This window comes from Daldinia vernicosa (genome assembly GCF_022497035.1).
Source record: "Daldinia vernicosa strain CBS 139.73 unplaced genomic scaffold F5Y00scaffold_6, whole genome shotgun sequence".
Classification (NCBI taxonomy): domain Eukaryota; kingdom Fungi; phylum Ascomycota; class Sordariomycetes; order Xylariales; family Hypoxylaceae; genus Daldinia; species Daldinia vernicosa.
In genome coordinates this window covers 822,319-837,595 of record NW_025953922.1, presented here as the reverse complement: position 1 = coordinate 837,595, position 15,277 = coordinate 822,319, and the positions used below count along the sequence as shown (strand labels likewise).

At 47.7% G+C, this 15,277-nt stretch overlaps 4 protein-coding genes across 4 annotated transcripts; 1 reads left to right on the top strand and 3 right to left on the bottom strand.

Moving 5' to 3' along the window:
- Nucleotides 1–227: 227 nt before the first annotated feature.
- F5Y00DRAFT_177715 (Dopey, N-terminal-domain-containing protein) lies at nucleotides 228–6,347 on the bottom strand. Its single transcript, XM_048004954.1, has 6 exons — nucleotides 6,111–6,347; nucleotides 5,916–6,043; nucleotides 3,431–5,838; nucleotides 3,133–3,371; nucleotides 1,620–3,082; nucleotides 228–1,563 (listed from the first exon to the last, which is right to left on the bottom strand). The coding sequence occupies exons 1-6, from the start codon at nucleotides 6,214–6,216 to the stop codon at nucleotides 247–249; spliced, it is 5,661 nt and encodes a 1,886-aa protein (XP_047868597.1). The 5' UTR covers nucleotides 6,217–6,347; the 3' UTR covers nucleotides 228–246.
- Nucleotides 6,348–6,680: 333 nt separating this feature from the next.
- F5Y00DRAFT_177709 (vacuolar fusion protein MON1) lies at nucleotides 6,681–8,927 on the top strand. Its single transcript, XM_048004953.1, has one exon. It carries the CDS (start codon nucleotides 6,880–6,882, stop codon nucleotides 8,710–8,712), a length of 1,833 nt encoding a protein of 610 aa, XP_047868596.1. The 5' UTR covers nucleotides 6,681–6,879; the 3' UTR covers nucleotides 8,713–8,927.
- On the bottom strand, nucleotides 8,799–10,144 carry F5Y00DRAFT_177706 (uncharacterized protein). The gene is made up of 2 exons (XM_048004952.1): nucleotides 9,253–10,144; nucleotides 8,799–9,170 (listed from the first exon to the last, which is right to left on the bottom strand). Exons 1-2 carry the CDS (start codon nucleotides 9,955–9,957, stop codon nucleotides 8,886–8,888), a joined length of 990 nt encoding a protein of 329 aa, XP_047868595.1. The 5' UTR covers nucleotides 9,958–10,144; the 3' UTR covers nucleotides 8,799–8,885.
- A 483-nt stretch (nucleotides 10,145–10,627) lies between these two features.
- F5Y00DRAFT_227271 (uncharacterized protein) lies at nucleotides 10,628–14,665 on the bottom strand. The gene is made up of 3 exons (XM_048006461.1): nucleotides 14,570–14,665; nucleotides 13,534–14,467; nucleotides 10,628–13,479 (listed from the first exon to the last, which is right to left on the bottom strand). The coding sequence occupies exons 2-3, from the start codon at nucleotides 14,197–14,199 to the stop codon at nucleotides 10,933–10,935; spliced, it is 3,213 nt and encodes a 1,070-aa protein (XP_047868594.1). The 5' UTR covers nucleotides 14,200–14,467; nucleotides 14,570–14,665; the 3' UTR covers nucleotides 10,628–10,932.
- Nucleotides 14,666–15,277: the final 612 nt, after the last annotated feature.

Sequence of the window (15,277 nt, the reverse complement as noted above, 5' to 3'; positions counted from 1 at the left end):
AGCTACCACATAGACTAGTACAATCAGTACGAAAAATATCGCGGCGTAAATCTATAGCACTAGTACGACGCTTAATAAGTTGTCATCTAATGTACTTTATTCACCTATCCCACTAACGCTCTAATCCGCTCACGGACAAAACGCTAGCAAAACGCCGCACGGTTAGGTTTAATACATGGGCTAACCCCTCGGCCTACCCCTTATACCCCCCTCCCCTCCCCTCCACTCCCCTCCAGCTAGCTACAATTACAAGGCTTTGACAATCGTCCGCTCATCAAACAAGTCTCTCAACAGACTGTCCACGCACGTATCGGCGTCCAACGTACCCATGGCATACGTAGACTCGAACGCGTAAATGCTCAGCTGCGCGAAGAACGGTCGCAATATCTTAGCCACCAGCTCATCCTTCCTATCCACCGTTAATTCGTCGCTGATACCTCCCGGGTGGCCCAGAAGCGGCCTTCGCTGAGGCGGCCCGCTTATAGTTGTCGCGGCTGCAGATTCTGTCTGCAAAGCTGCAGTAGTAACGTCGGATGCTACATTGCCTAGTTCTTCTGACAGCTCATCTACAAGTGCTACTGGCTGGTAGCTAGGAGATCGGTAGATGGAGTCGATGGTATCCGTGACGAAAAGCCACTCGTGTAACTGGAAGTCGTCTGGTGCTGCGGCGATGAGCAGATCTAATAGCTTGCAAGCCTGTAGAATGGACGTGTTGCTAAAAGTGTCTGATGAGGCGCTGTTGTCTGGCGCTGCTACGGAGGATATGACTACGTGTAACTCAGCATTGATAGTTGGCCAGATAGGCGCAAGATGGATAACGGATGTCCGAAGTACAAGGGCGCGGACCACCATGTAAATCTCGGACCGCGTAGTTGAGGAAGGCGAAGACGTGCATGTTGCCGCTAGGAGTTCGATGAGGCGCTCAAGGATAAGTGGAAGATCTGCGACAAACGTGTCTGTACCGCACGCAAGAATCAGTGTTGCAACACGGCGAAGATTGAGTTGTGTCTTTCGGTCTGCTTCTAATCTTGCCGAAGTAGCACCCACTCCGAATACTATACCGGCTGTCGTGGGTGGCGTTATTCGTCCCAAAATTTCCGGCATCCGTTCTTTATCTGCAACCGTCCAAAGTTTCAACAGGGGTAACCAGTCGCTTCGTACCAGGTTAACGGACGAGTTGAAGAACCTAGAATCGTTAAAAGCGTCACCGATGTCCTTCTTCCAAGTTTTCTGATTATTTGGGAGCCTGGTCAACTCTTGAAGTAGAGTTAACGTGGTCTTGGAAATTGTGTCGGGGAAGGCCTTTGAACGGATAGAAGGGCCAATCACGTTTGTAGAAATAGCGCCTGCTGCCGTCAAAACTCGATCAGATTCTACAAGAATTTTGGGTAGGTTAGGCACGATGTGGGATAAGATGCCGACCACATCATCTGCTCTCTCAGCCGGCAATATAAGACGACTCTCGCCGACTTTTGACTTCTCTGACTGTGGGGATGATTGACCATCTGTAAAGGAAGCTGGTCTCGTGGTGAAAATAGCAGTGAGCAGTCGCAGAAAAAGATCCTAACTCAGTGTTAGCAGTAAATCCAACCTATTCGAATCAAATATAGAATACGTACCCCGAGCTCCCTTCGCATCTTTCTCTGCTCCCCAAAGTTTGTGTTGTCGACCTTCTCGCCTAGAATTGCTGCAAATTCCAAGAGACTTGGTAGTGTTTGCCTGTGCGGGAAAGGATTGCCTAGTAGATCCCTTAGAAAGATCATACAATCTTGCCAGATTTCGTCCATTGCGTCATCTTCGAGAGACCGAGCATAATCAACTAAGAAGATCACTAGATCTGTATCTTGTAGCTCGATGGTTAATGTCGACTTTCTGGATGTCTCCAACGCGCTGGGATTCGATCGGCTGTAAATCGCGTTGAAGATAGCGGGGATAGTATGCCTTGGTCGGGATCCATCCAGAGCAGGGAGTAAATTAAATACTTCCAAGTGTTTTGTCATGTCAGGATCAGTCAAGGAATTCCGCCAAATGTCAACCACCGTCTCTAAGCATTCTAGTGCTTCGGCGGCGAATACGTGTTCTAGTAGGCGTCTAGCCCGATTTCGCATGCGCAGCGATGTATATTTGAACGAGGAAGCCGAGTCAATATCTATACTACCGGCTTCACTTCCTTGCCCCCAAGACCAGATCCTGAAGCACATCCGGACAGCATCCTGGAAGGCAAGCAGAACAGTCAGCCTGTCATTGGCTGTCACGCTTCGAGACTGTGGAGCATCCGAGTTGAACACACCAGATACCATGTTCCCGAAGAACCCTTGAGGCTGATCAGGACTCTTTATGGCCTGAACCCTAGCTTCCGCGGCCAGCAATTGGTCATGCGCCTTAGCGAGAACTTGTTCGAGTGCGTTGAGTAATGATATAAGAGTCGATTCCGGTGCGTTAATCCTCTCCGGTGGCTTCCCACCTTGCTTGAAAGTCTCCTGTAGGTTGCCAAACGTACTGGCAACCTGACCGCAAAGCGTTTCCACTAAAGGAATCAGAACTTGGAAGATAGAGTCTGAATAGAAGGGCAAACACTCTGTGAGGAAGCCAACCCAGCTGTCTAGGACAGGCCGACTACTGGGCGACTCAAGACCAGCTTGTATACATTTAAGTAATGAAGGCGGTGGCGGCGTTACCTCAGGAAAATGCTCGAGGGATGCTGCAGATAACCGCACGCTACCGGACGCGTAGTTCATAGCTCGCTTCTCTCCTATAGGCGAAGACGGCGTTTCCACGGGTGATGCATCTCGAAGTTTAAGCACGTCGAAGGTGACGTCGAGTAGAAGTACTTGAATATATGGGTCAGGTCCTCCAAGGGACTGAGTGAGACGGTCAATTAAGGTGTCTTCTAATTTTAGACGAGACAATCCATCTGCGTAAGGATTTAATAGAATCTGGTGAAGAAAATTCAATGCGCAACGATGAAGCTGAGTTACTCGAAGCTGTAGGTGATTGTCACTCGGAAGTATATTGCCGGCGATACATCGCATACAAACACGCAGGAAGAATTCCAGGAGGGACAAGCTATTTTCCGTACCAGCTATTTATCATTAGTGAGAATTCAAAGAATCCTATATAGAATTATCTCACCTATTTCTATTAGACTCTGATTGGGTTCTTCAATTGTCCTCGTCGCTAGGACTCCCCAGAACGCGTCAGGGGCCCACCGGAATATGTTGGATAGGGTACGGAGATAATAGAGTGCTAGGTCAAGGTCATCCTCTGCTGAGAATTCAACAGATTGGCTCGACGCAACGGGATTAGTAGACCGAGGGAAAGTTCGAAGGAACTTAAGTTGCGATATTTTTGTGACGAAGATGGAGAATAGTCTGGGTATTTATATTAGTTACGTACTTCTTGTTACTCATTTTATAAGGGTTCAACATACTTATCAATACCAACCATAGTGTTCAGCCAATTCTTTACCATCATAAATAATTGGCTTCGCTCATCTAGTAGAGAATCAAGCATTAAAAATAGGGGCCTGGTAAGCATGATATCGTAGTAATCCATTCCAGACAGTCGAGTCGCCGGTCTAAATTCACTAATAGGGGTCTTTGGAGCTCTTCGATCGGAATGAGAGGCGTTGTCTTGCAAAGTGTGAGACCAGAGGATAGTAAAACTCCGACCTGGATCAGCCGGTCTTATGGCGAACGTGCCTGTCGTATCATTCTTGAGCATTAAATCAGCAATCACCGCCTCAATATCGCGGTTCGAAGTTGTAAGGGCTGTCTGCAATTGCCAGAGACACCTCACGGTTTCGACATGATACTTTGGCTCTGTTAAAGATAAGAAACTCCACGCGTGGCGAACTAACGGCTCAACTAGATCTGATAGGTGGGCTACCGGTATTCGCTCATTGGTATAAAGTTGTGTAGAGAGAAAGAGGATTGATTTGAACGAGATGAAGGATATGCTAGGTGCCGATAACCGTGCTTGCATACCAGAGAGTAGCTTTGCAGTATCTATAGTATATTGTTCGGGGATTTTAGAAAGAAGAAGCCCCAGGAGTCGGCTTCTAATAGATATTGCGGCCTCCTGGTTGGCGGTCGTTAGGCTATCGCAAGTTAAGCCGCACGCCTTTTGAACAAGGAGAGCTCCTACGGTCCGCGGCGCAAAAGGCGCTGGTGTAGCCTCAAGATTCCCTTGATCAGCATCATAGAAGTTCCTAATCTTTCTAAGGACCTCGCTGTTTGACATGGACGCCACTACCGGCCCCTCTATGGATCCAACCGAGTCTCGGTCTCCCGACCTGATTGGGAACGCTCGTTGGGGAATAAGCTCGATTAAATTACGAGCGATATCGAGTGCCTGAAACGTAACAGCCGAGGTGTCGCTCCCACTTGGGGTTTTAGATGCGCTTCTGTGATCCTTTACGTCCTCAAGCATTGCTAAGATAGACAGAGCAGCTAGAGGCGCGTGGACGGTTATCATTTCCTCATCTCGGATATTAAAATGTGCCATGATAAACTGGACAAGTGCCAATTTCTCATTACGCTCCGCGTCCGTCGCGTTGCCCTGACCAACGGCTTGAGCTACAAGCCCTATCATCTCGCCGAATATGAGACCGCTCTCAACACCGTCAAAGAACACGCTCGCGCTGCGTAGCACTTCATTGAACTCGGCCTTGCTAGAAGCTCTATTTTCGAAATTCTTAACACTGACCATTACGGGCAGGAAGATTTCCGGTACTACCAGACCACCTATCTCCCACCTATCCATGAGTGATAGACATATTCGGTATGGTTGGGCTCTTTCTGTAGGATTGCTATTATAAGCAGTATTGATCATTGATAATAATGCTCGAGTTAGAGGATGCAATCCGTACTCCTCGAAATAACTCGTTTTGGAACTAAGAAAACCATGCTGGTCGGACGGGGAAGTGGGTGACTTCGGACCATTCTCTTGTTCTTGGCCTGAAGGTTCAGGTCCTAAAAACCAAGCCCAAAGTCGCCGGTTGAGGCTCATATCCCTTCGGATGACAACACAAGCAGCGGCCCGAAGCAGAAGCTCTAAGTCGTCACTCTTGACTCTCTTCTGTAACACCTTTGAGTGTAAGGGGAGATGCGTAACCAGAAGGTCCAGAAAACCTCGTTGTATGAGGAGCTGTTCGTCTCCTAGCCCGGCTGCAAAGCATCTAAGGAGTAAACCTGGTTCAGGGGACGTTACGAGATCCGAAAGTTCAGATGACAGCGTGTCGGCCTCGATCTCTTGAGCTTTATTTTGGTTTACCTCTTGAGTGATCGGATGGCCTAGTCTTGGTAGTCTGCGAATCAGATACGCAAGAGCACCAGGTCGTCGGCTCTGGCCAGTAATCGTAGCTAGAAAGAAACATTGCCAGAAGAAATCATCTCCAGTCGAATCTGTTGACGTAAGGTCCCTACAATTTGGAGGTCGGATAACCACCTTGAATTTCTCTAATATTTTGAGCGTTCGGTCGAAATCTTCGCTGGTTTCATCTTCTAATCCGGGTAGGAGAGCTAGAATAACACTCTTCATAGCCGGCCGTAGCGACCTAGGGTCTACATGAAGAACATGGGCTTCAAGGAGATCGAGGAAAGGTGCCCTAACGGTTAAGGAGGCAAACGATAAGGTGGGTGCAAGGCCTGGAAGGTAAAGAGGAAGGTCCCTAGACAGGCCATCTTTTCCTATAATTGAGAATACATAGGTATAGACCTCGAGTGCTTTCTGGTGTACACCGGAAGGGAGCGAAGGGTTAAGACATTGCGAGAGGCGCTTTGCGACTAGAGTTTTGGAGGGGATGGACGTAATGCTAGCTTGACGTGCTTGTAAGGCCTATAAGAAGTATGTTAGCTTAGCATTGGGTCGCAATAGTTACAGATATATAGATATATAGGGCGAGTCTCTCTTACTTTAAGTAACCTACTTAAGAAGGAGATATAATCGGCCCATTCCTCTAAAGCCGTATCAAACAGCGACAGGGCTCTCTCGACACCTGACGCGTACTTTCGGTAGTGCTTATCCTTTATAGGTGTATCCTCTACAGTTAAACTATGTTAGCAAGGCATGTGTAGTTGAAGCGGAATATTGGCATTGGCGTGAAGTACCTGCGCCTAGTTGATTCCTCCATTGTCTTACAATAGGCGTATTCTGTCCAGAGCTATCCGGAGAGATGGAACGGCGGGGACTGGGTTCGAGGGCCATAGTTAACATAGATAATACTAAGGAGGCACTGGTCGTAGGACCATAGGGTCGCGTTCAAGACCAGAAGAGTCAGGGTGCATATCTTTGCCGCGGCGCATCTGTCTGTGAGGTTCGTTTGTGGTTCAAGAAAGGCCACAGACGATAGGTACAAAGTAACAATTCACAAGTCAAAATAATTGAAGCGCATTGGATCTTTTTTGCGAATTACGTTGCAGGCACCCGCTAAACCGGTACAAGTTACATCCCGTTCAGCCTGTCAGGGTACTTCCCGATTGCATAAAAGCGGTACCTCGAAACAGGGGTAGATTTTAGAGCTATCTCATTGGTTACATTCCCCAGCTTTATGCTAAAGATATCTCTCTTTCCGAAACGACCACTAGAATAGGATAACCAGGGATGACGTATAACAGATAACGATAAGGTGATCCACCACTTTAACTCCTGTATTACGAATTAGTTATATGACTTTGAGACTTTAATTTCCAACTTTACATAGTTACATAGTAGAGTACCTCTTAGACTTTATAATTACTAATTTCTTGACCTCTCCTCCTCATGAGAACCTATCACAAAATGGCGAGATGTAGATGAGATTAAAGACAATTTACTGTTCGATAAACTAAAAACTAAAAAAAGGATGGTACAACGAATCTTTACGGAAACGGAGGTACGATGAGCGCGGAAAATGCTGGTTCATCAGGGGACGCTGCCGTCTTAGGCGGAGAATGGCCTCCCCCTTTACCTCCCAGACCGTCCCAAACACAAGGCAATGGTTCAACTACGGCAGTGCCGGAGAGGCCGAACTTATCGTCGAAACCGACTACTGCAATTTCGTCTATGAATATTCAGACACTTTCGTTTCCGGATGGGTCACGTGGGACCTTCTCGACAGTCGGGGAGAACAATTCCCAAGGCGCGGAGCAATCGTCTAGTTCGGCAAGTGCTGTGGCAGCAAGCGTAGGCTTCAGTTCCATAGGCAACGACATAGACGAGTCTATGAGTATCATGAGCCTCGCGCCTACTTTACGACCACCGGGAGACTTAGAGAGCCTACTCGTCGGAGACATGAGCAAGAAGAGTCCCGCGTGGATGCTCTTGCACTCGCAGTCCGCAGCTGTGCAGCCCTTTGAGACTATCCAGGCTGATGAGGGTACGGTCTTGGCCGATTTCGCCCTCGAATTTGATGACATACCCGAGTCCAGCGAGACTTGGAGCGACGAGGCCAGACTAAAACTTTGGAAGTCTAAGCTCAAACACTTCATGATTTTATCGTCGGCTGGCAAACCGATTTATAGTAGATATGGGGACTTGGAAATGATCAACTCTTCGATGGGCGTTGTACAAACCATCATCTCGTTTTATCAAGGGGCTAAGAACCCTCTTTTAGGCTTTTCTGCTGGAAACACCCGGTTCGTTATCGTGACAGAAGGTCCCCTTTACCTCGTCGCTATAAGCAAGCTTGGAGAGAGCGATTCTCAGTTGAGGGCTCAACTCGATGCCCTCTACATGCAAATTTTATCAACTTTGACACTTCCAACTCTTACTAATATTTTCGCCAATCGGCCATCTACGGACCTACGGAAGCCTCTACAGGGGACTGAATCATTGCTTTCCTCTTTGGCGGATAGCTTCACTAGAGGATCTCCATCTGCTCTACTAGGAGCGTTGGAATGTTTAAGACTTAGGAAATCGCACCGACACGCCATCAACAATGCTTTTCTAAAGACGAGGACCGAAAAGCTCCTCTACGGTCTAATAGTTGCAGGTGGAAGGCTAGTCAGCGTCATTCGGCCACGTCGCCACTCCCTTCACCCAAGCGACCTGCAACTTATTTTTAATATGTTATTTGAGTCTGGCGGTGTCAAAGCCGGCGGTGGTGAAAACTGGATCCCACTCTGTTTGCCAGCTTTCAACAACCGCGGTTATCTTTACATGTATGTTAGTTTTCTGGATGTCGACCCAGAGTCTGAGAGGGACTTGAGCGCGGCTGGCGCTGGCGAGGAGATTGCAATTATATTAATAAGCCCGGATAAAGAGAGCTTCTTCGACCTACAACATATGCGAGACGACGTCGTGGCCGAACTAAAGAAAAAGGGACATCTGGACATAATTAAAGCTGCAGCACAACAGGGACGCCCAAAAATGAACGAGATCGCACCAGGAACACACATCAGCCACTTCCTATTCAAGTCGCGAGCCAACGTCCAGTTCTGCATGCCCTCTCTGCACCCAACATTTTCCAACCTCATCTCCCACCGGCGACTCATGTCCCTTTACCACAACCTGCACTCCACCATCCACGCCAAGCACACACATGTAAAAGTGCTGCACTGCGTCGGAGAGGACACCACCTCGCTAGCGTGGATCACGCCGATATTCGAGTTCTACTGCGTGGCCGGGCCTAACGCCTCGCGAACCGTCATGACGCAGGGCGCTAATAAGATCATGCAGTGGGCGAAGCGCGAGGAGGAACGGTTGTTTATTATAGGCGGAGGCGTGTTTTGAAAAGACTTTTTACCATTATTCTAGAACATCGCGAATTATGTATCGTAATCTCTCCCTATCCTTGCATGTGTGGGTATCAATGAAAACCACGGCTTCTAACCGGACGACTCTACTCCTGCTGCTATCGTACATGGCGCCTTGAGCAAGGCACCCATATCCCGTATCTCGCGGGCTTATAATAGCTTGGAAAGCCACTTTCTTGCGCTCCTGGCGGTCTTCTTGCCGGATCCCTCGCCATTTGCCTTGGCGTTCGATCGTGGTGTCCCTTTATTCTTCGAGATGGGACACGGGGTGCTCCTAGGCGCAGACAGGAAGCCATTGTCGTAGGGGTCCTTAGGGGCAGGTCTCCCCTGATGGGATCCAGAGGGGCCCCGTGATCGCTTCGGCGTCGCGTCGTGTCCGAAAAAGGCCTTTATATTTTGCCAAGTATCACCTGCGATCTTGCGGCACGTTCCCTTCTGTATGTATTTTGTTAGGATTTAGACTTGTCTTGCGGTCTGGAGAAGGAGAATGAGAATGAGAATGAGAACAAGAACGTACCTTCCAGGGCCAAATCCTGTCTCTCTTTCCCTTCACAGGCCCATTTGACTGATTGCTTGCCGGTCTGGGTTCACTGCTTTCTTTCAGTGTATCCGGCTTTCCTTGATTATCCTGTTGCTGACTGCTGCTGCTTTGACCACGATAGTTGGACGAAAGCTGTGTTCCGTGCAGATAATTTTGACCCGACACAGCAGGTGCAAAGCGCTTTGCTTCGTTAACATAAGGTGACTCCGGCTTCACATCTTCTACCTCTTTGTACGGAGGTGGTTGGGTTGGTTGTTCAGCGAAGGCTTGTCCTTGCAACGGCCACTTTATTGTCACGGGATAAACTATCGCGTCATTTGCCAATGTACTTAATGTAGAAACGCTGATCTGGTGGTCAAGTCCCTGCTCACGTAACTTAAAGTCAGGGCTAGGAGGGTGAGATGTATCCAGGGCAGAAAGGTTGGTATACCGGGCGGCGCTGCGGGCGAGTGATGATTCAGCAGGGTATTCAGATGCGGGCGTGGAGGAATAGGATCGGCTATGCGCATCGATATCGACATCAAATATAGATAGGCTTCTTTTCTTGCTTGGTGCAGTGTTGGCACCGCTGGTGTTAGGCAGGTTATCTCCGTATGGGTCTGCCATGGTTGTCTTCTTGCCGTTGGTATGCGAGAATGTAGGTTGTTGCTGGCTAGAAGAGCCAGCGGGAGACGACGCCATTTCGACCGTGATTATCTGCACTTTTAAAGTACCCAAATACGTCAAGCCGAGTTATTTTTAGTTTGGTGTCTGTCGGGGTCGGGGTCGGTTGTTATTTGGGTGAAGAGTGTTAGGCAGAGTGTTAGGGGAACTTAACGGCGAAATTCGTTGCTAAGCAATAGTTCATTCGAATGGAACTGTCTGCCACTGCTTTAGATTACGATGCTGTTATCGGCAAGTTGATCTAAGAACCTAGGTAACTAAGCATATGCTGCTAGGTATTTAGCTGCTATGCAAATATAGAAAGAGAGAAAATGAGAGGAACAGATCAAAGGGGGCGAATAGGTGCGAACAGACCCTTCATCCAGGACGAAGTCCGGTTTTTATATTAGAGTATGAGCACACTTAGCTGAACACTAGGAACATCATAGCATCTACTTAGATGCTGCTAAATCTAACCGGCGCAACTCCCGGCGCAACTCCAGTGTTCTCTAGACTCTCAGACCTCCTTATTCTCAACAGGTTAGGTAATCATGCTAGAAAGTCTATCTCCGCCCAGATCTATTCACCAAAGCTAAGTTCGGCATGCAACTTCAGCCTCAAAAAATGGGAAGCTTAATTTCGGTTGGGAAATCTGGACCATCAAGTACTTCATATTGTTCGAGACTATCATAAAGTGAACACAAAGGTAGCGAACTACTGCAAGTACATGGCATGCTCAAGTCTCACCAAACCCGATCTACCCTGCTTAAGGGGACCCTCAACGACGGTTTATACCAAGTTTCCTACCCCATTATTACCGATCCGACTACAGCAAGCAAACATGGAAAAGCATCCATCCGGACCTGACCGGTGATGGGCCCAAAATTTGTTCCAAAAACTGGCTGTTAAGACCTATTCGTAGTGTAATCCAATAAAGGTCGAACCTGTGGTTTTGGGACTTCCTGTTACGAACAGCTGAGTACCTAAGGTAGTATTCCAACCATGTTTCGCTTTTCAGACATCGCGATTCTTTTTTGCACATGCTCGTACTGCTGTTTTAGCGTTTTTGACCCATTTGAGAATCTTGGATCGTACTCTTTGACTAAATCCAGCCCGACCATGCTTTCCTCGAATTGAATGCTCATCTCTCGAAGCGGATTGGCGACTAGCGATATTAATATTTGATGGTGTGACACCCCGACCTGTCTCATTTCCCTTCCTGTCCTGTTCGGTAGTTGTGTCCGTTATGGTTGAGGCTGGCCCTGGGGGTCCTGCTAGCAAGCAATGAAGGTCTGATAGGCGTCTTCTTAAGCCCCGAGGCTGCCTGACATTAGAGCTTGCACGGGTTTCCATAGATCGGGAGTCATATAGTGATTTATTCCGAGTTTCTCTATTCGCCAGCGATGTCCGTTGTTCAAATTGAGGTGCTGCTCCGTTTGGTGGGTCAATGTCAGGTGTGCCCCCGGTAGAAGAGTCCTCGATGCATCGTGGTTGCAGCAACTTTCCGTTTATTGAAGAAGGGGTAGGACTTAGTTCGGTTGAAAATACGAATAAGTCCCTCTGCCTTTGTCGCGTAATACCATTTGAATGATCTGATGCCTCTCTATCTACATTCCGGCGAACCGTAGCGGACGGGGCAGTACTAGCAACAGTACTTCTGGATGATTGGAGTCTCAACTTATTCCTGCTTCTCATTCGAATACCGCGATCAGCATTTTGGTCCTCAAGATATGGATTGGGGGTTCCAGAAGGCCAATATTTCTCCATATCCTCATTATAGAACTCTGATCTGGAGGGGATTGTAGCTTCTGAGCTATAAGACGTCTTCATTCTGAGTCTCAACTTCGGAGCACTTTTATGTAATCGTATTGCTCGATTATCTTTAAGGCTGCACTCCGGTGCCACAACTACAGCGTCTTTAAACTGACGGAGTGTAGGGGACCTAGCAAATTTGAAAGGAGCGAGAACCTCGACAAAGTCAGTGTCGCTACTTGACGTGCTCTGTATACTTGGTGTTGGAGGCGGCATATAATCGGGATCTCCAGGCAAAGGCGGCAGGGCTTTCATCAGTTGAGGTATGCTATTCTTCAGCTTTAGTTGACGGGCAGGTGAAATCGGTTTCGGTGAGACGATAGGTGTAGTAGAACAAGACGGCGAGATGTAAGGAAAGCCTTCGTTGTCATCTCTGGGCAAGCTGCTGGTGCTAATTCTAGGTACTGCCTGGTTCCTCTTATGACGTTGGAACCGCTGTCTCTGTACAGTTGTTATTTGGGTTGCTGAGGATGAGACAGCATTACTATCTTTAGCGTCACTGTGCTTATTTTCCCAGTCTTCTCTATTAGCGACAAATGTGGTATTCTCACGAGTGGTATATTCGCGGGTGTCGGAGCCACTCATAATTGTAATTTCGGGGCCATTACTCCGAGTCGCAGCTCTACTACAATCCGAATATGTACGGGCTATCGTGCCAAACCTGTTTTGAGCCTCGCATTCGGTTTTGTATTTAATGGACTTTGAGAGCCCTTGAGTTGGTTCAGAACGTGGGCGTTTTATGACGGAATGGCCTTGTAGACTTCGATTGGCTTGTCCTTCGGCTAGGTCTGTTGCGACACTTTCGCCCACTTCATCTTCATTTAGAGTCTCGCCCTGGGTGTCGTCCCTTAATATCACTCCTTGCTCGCTTCGAATTGTAGGGGCTCTACCACCTAGGACCTGAACCTGCCTCTCTGGAGAATTTGCCTTCGTTTTCGGCGTGGCTGTCAAGCGGTAGTCCGCGTATCTGTACGTTGGGGCGTCTTTTGACTCCAGATCAAGGCTCGGGTTGAATGTATCCATAGAATCTCTACCTACTTGCGACGGCAATAGGTCAATGTCGCTTCCCGTTTCTAACCTCTTGTCCATTTCTAAGCCATCGAATGCGATGGACCTACTCTCGGAACGGATGGAGCCAGTGCGGCAACGGGATGGTACTCGATCCACAGTAACTTGATAGTTTTCATAGTGGTTCCCGTTCGTATCGTTCAAAGCTTCGAGCCCGTCCACCCTACCAGGGCTGCCACCAGCCTCAAAAAATTCCACATCCCGCTCCCCAAATACAACCGCCAGATTTTCATCGGAATCCTGTAGTACTAGTGGGCGGTGGCAATTTGATACGCGAGTAGGGACCGGAGCGAAAGGCTGAACTGGAGTTATAGCACGTGGTTGTCTACTCTCGAACCCTTCTGTATAGTCGTAGTAACGTGGTACAGTAGTGGAAAGTCCACTCGGACCAACTCTAGGCGTATGTGGCGTCCTGTGGTACATATTCACAATCGAGGTAAGACTAGATGTCCTGGATGAGGAACTGTCGAACCTTTCGCGATATGGGGCATTATAAGATGCCATTGAAGCCGTAGAATGGGTCCGAATTGAAGAGGGTCTATGTGGCCTATACCGGCTGAGAGGCGGCAGGCCTTGCGAGGGTAGCGAGACGGTGGATAAGTTAGCGTCTGCTCGAAGACCCAGGGGAGGTCTTCGTGGTGTCGGAGGGTAGGAAGGTTTATAAGGGCCATAAGCAGTCCTCTAAAGCCTCTCAGTAAGAATTTAACAATTTCACATAGGGATTTTAATACTTACATATGAGGCTCGGTCAATTTCCACCATACGACTATAGTCTACTCGCCCGCTTTCTGTAAGGGCCGGAGAAGCTGGGCGAACCCCAGGTCTCTTCAAGCGAGTTGGATATGGGAAGGGTGATCGAGGACGTTGAAGCGGACCCCCGCTAGCTTGACTCTGCAAAGTTGTTGTCGACTTATGATGAGAAAGATGGCGAGATCCACAGGTGGTCATTGAATACGAACGCGGCCCAATGTCTTCTGCACATGTCGGGGTCAACGTACTTGTACTAGATTTGTGACTCTCCGAGTCGTGCATTGAGATTATTTCGGAGGCGCTGTCTCTATATAGGGGAATTTTGCCATTATTCCGGCGTTGTAGCTCTTCAACAGAAGGACGGGGCGAGGAGCGTTGTTGACTGACTTCAGAAAACGCACCTCTTCGCTGCGGTAATGGAGGCACAGGTTTGATGCTGAAGATTCCGATATCCCCCGTCTCCGTTGTGGTTTTCAGCATGCTCTCTAACGCACCTGGTGAAGGTAGCAAAACGGAATTCTCGTTGACACTTCGGAGAGGTTTGTGTAATGGGCGGACAGGGGAGGGGCCATGAGTAGATCGCCCGTGAGAATAACTGCTATGAAGAGTGCCATGGCTCGAGCTATGCCGCGGCAAGCGATGATGCTCCATCAGGAGAGGCGATTCAGATGGAGAGGCCAGTACACTGTACGATAGCAGGGAAGACAACTAGATGATGAAATTAAAAAAGTAATTTGGGTTCGGCATGGGGTTAAGAAGAGATCCTAGTTGCCTGGACCTAGAGCGACATCGAGCCTAATTTTTTGGTGTAGAGGCTTCGTCGGTTCACAAAGTCGCCAGACGAGATAGGATGTTGAAGTCGGACAAAGTGGGAAAATGTCTGTGGTATTGCGAGAGTACCTATACACTTCATGTAGTACTAAAAAGTAAAAGTGAATAACTTCAAGCGAGCAAACGAGCAAAATATTCAAGGGAAGGTCAAGTTAAAGAAGGTAAGAGCAATTCTCATCTGACCACTCACCTGACAGTCTGACTAAATACCAATCGTAGCTTCTTAATCTACCAAATGCGTAGATACCTTCCATATATCTAAAGCCGCTACCTACCCCTTTAAGCTTTATGTAAGAGAGAGGGACTAATACTATTAACCAGCTACTTAACCTATAAGTAGTCATATGTAGCTCTCATGATATACTCGGATATCGAAAGATACCTATACATATGAGTTTATAAATCAACACGACATTTTCTCATTCCTTCCAGATCCATCTCTTTTCCATACCTGAGCTATAATGATAGCCATAGGAAGTACTTCTTATTAACTCTATGCGAGTTATGATTCGTATGTAGTATAGCTACCACGAGTCGTTTAGTAGCTAGCTATTGCTAGATATTCTATACGTAATTTTATATTAGAGGCGTGCCAGTTTACCCCTAGACCGTCCGAGATATGTAGGCATTCGGTCTATTTTTCAATTTTCTACGCGGGAGGTTGTATAAGATAGATAATTTTTAGAGAAATTTCATATTATGCAACTTGATAACCCTACTTCGTCCTTTTATAAACCACTCTGCTGGATATATTCATTTCGGATGCAACTAATAAATATAAGCTGCGTAGGTGACCGTAATAATGTATTCGCTTTACGTCATTAGAAAAACCTCGAGTTTTGAGAAATTAAATAACCAACGTTAGTTAGATCATTAGGTGAACTTCATGGTTAACACG

Coding starts and splice junctions, on each gene's coding strand:
- F5Y00DRAFT_177715 (XM_048004954.1), bottom strand. CDS start 6,216: ATGTTAACTATGGCCCTCGAACCCAGTCCCCGCCGTTCCATCTCTCCG. Junction 6,044..6,110: donor GAGGAATCAACTAGGCGCAG/GTACTTCACGCC, acceptor GTTTAACTGTAG/AGGATACACCTATAAAGGAT. Junction 3,083..3,132: donor TCAGAGTCTAATAGAAATAG/GTGAGATAATTC, acceptor AATGATAAATAG/CTGGTACGGAAAATAGCTTG.
- F5Y00DRAFT_177709 (XM_048004953.1), top strand. CDS start 6,880: ATGAGCGCGGAAAATGCTGGTTCATCAGGGGACGCTGCCGTCTTAGGC.
- F5Y00DRAFT_177706 (XM_048004952.1), bottom strand. CDS start 9,957: ATGGCGTCGTCTCCCGCTGGCTCTTCTAGCCAGCAACAACCTACATTC. Junction 9,171..9,252: donor ACAGGATTTGGCCCTGGAAG/GTACGTTCTTGT, acceptor AAATACATACAG/AAGGGAACGTGCCGCAAGAT.
- F5Y00DRAFT_227271 (XM_048006461.1), bottom strand. CDS start 14,199: ATGGAGCATCATCGCTTGCCGCGGCATAGCTCGAGCCATGGCACTCTT. Junction 13,480..13,533: donor AAATTGACCGAGCCTCATAT/GTAAGTATTAAA, acceptor GAGAGGCTTTAG/AGGACTGCTTATGGCCCTTA.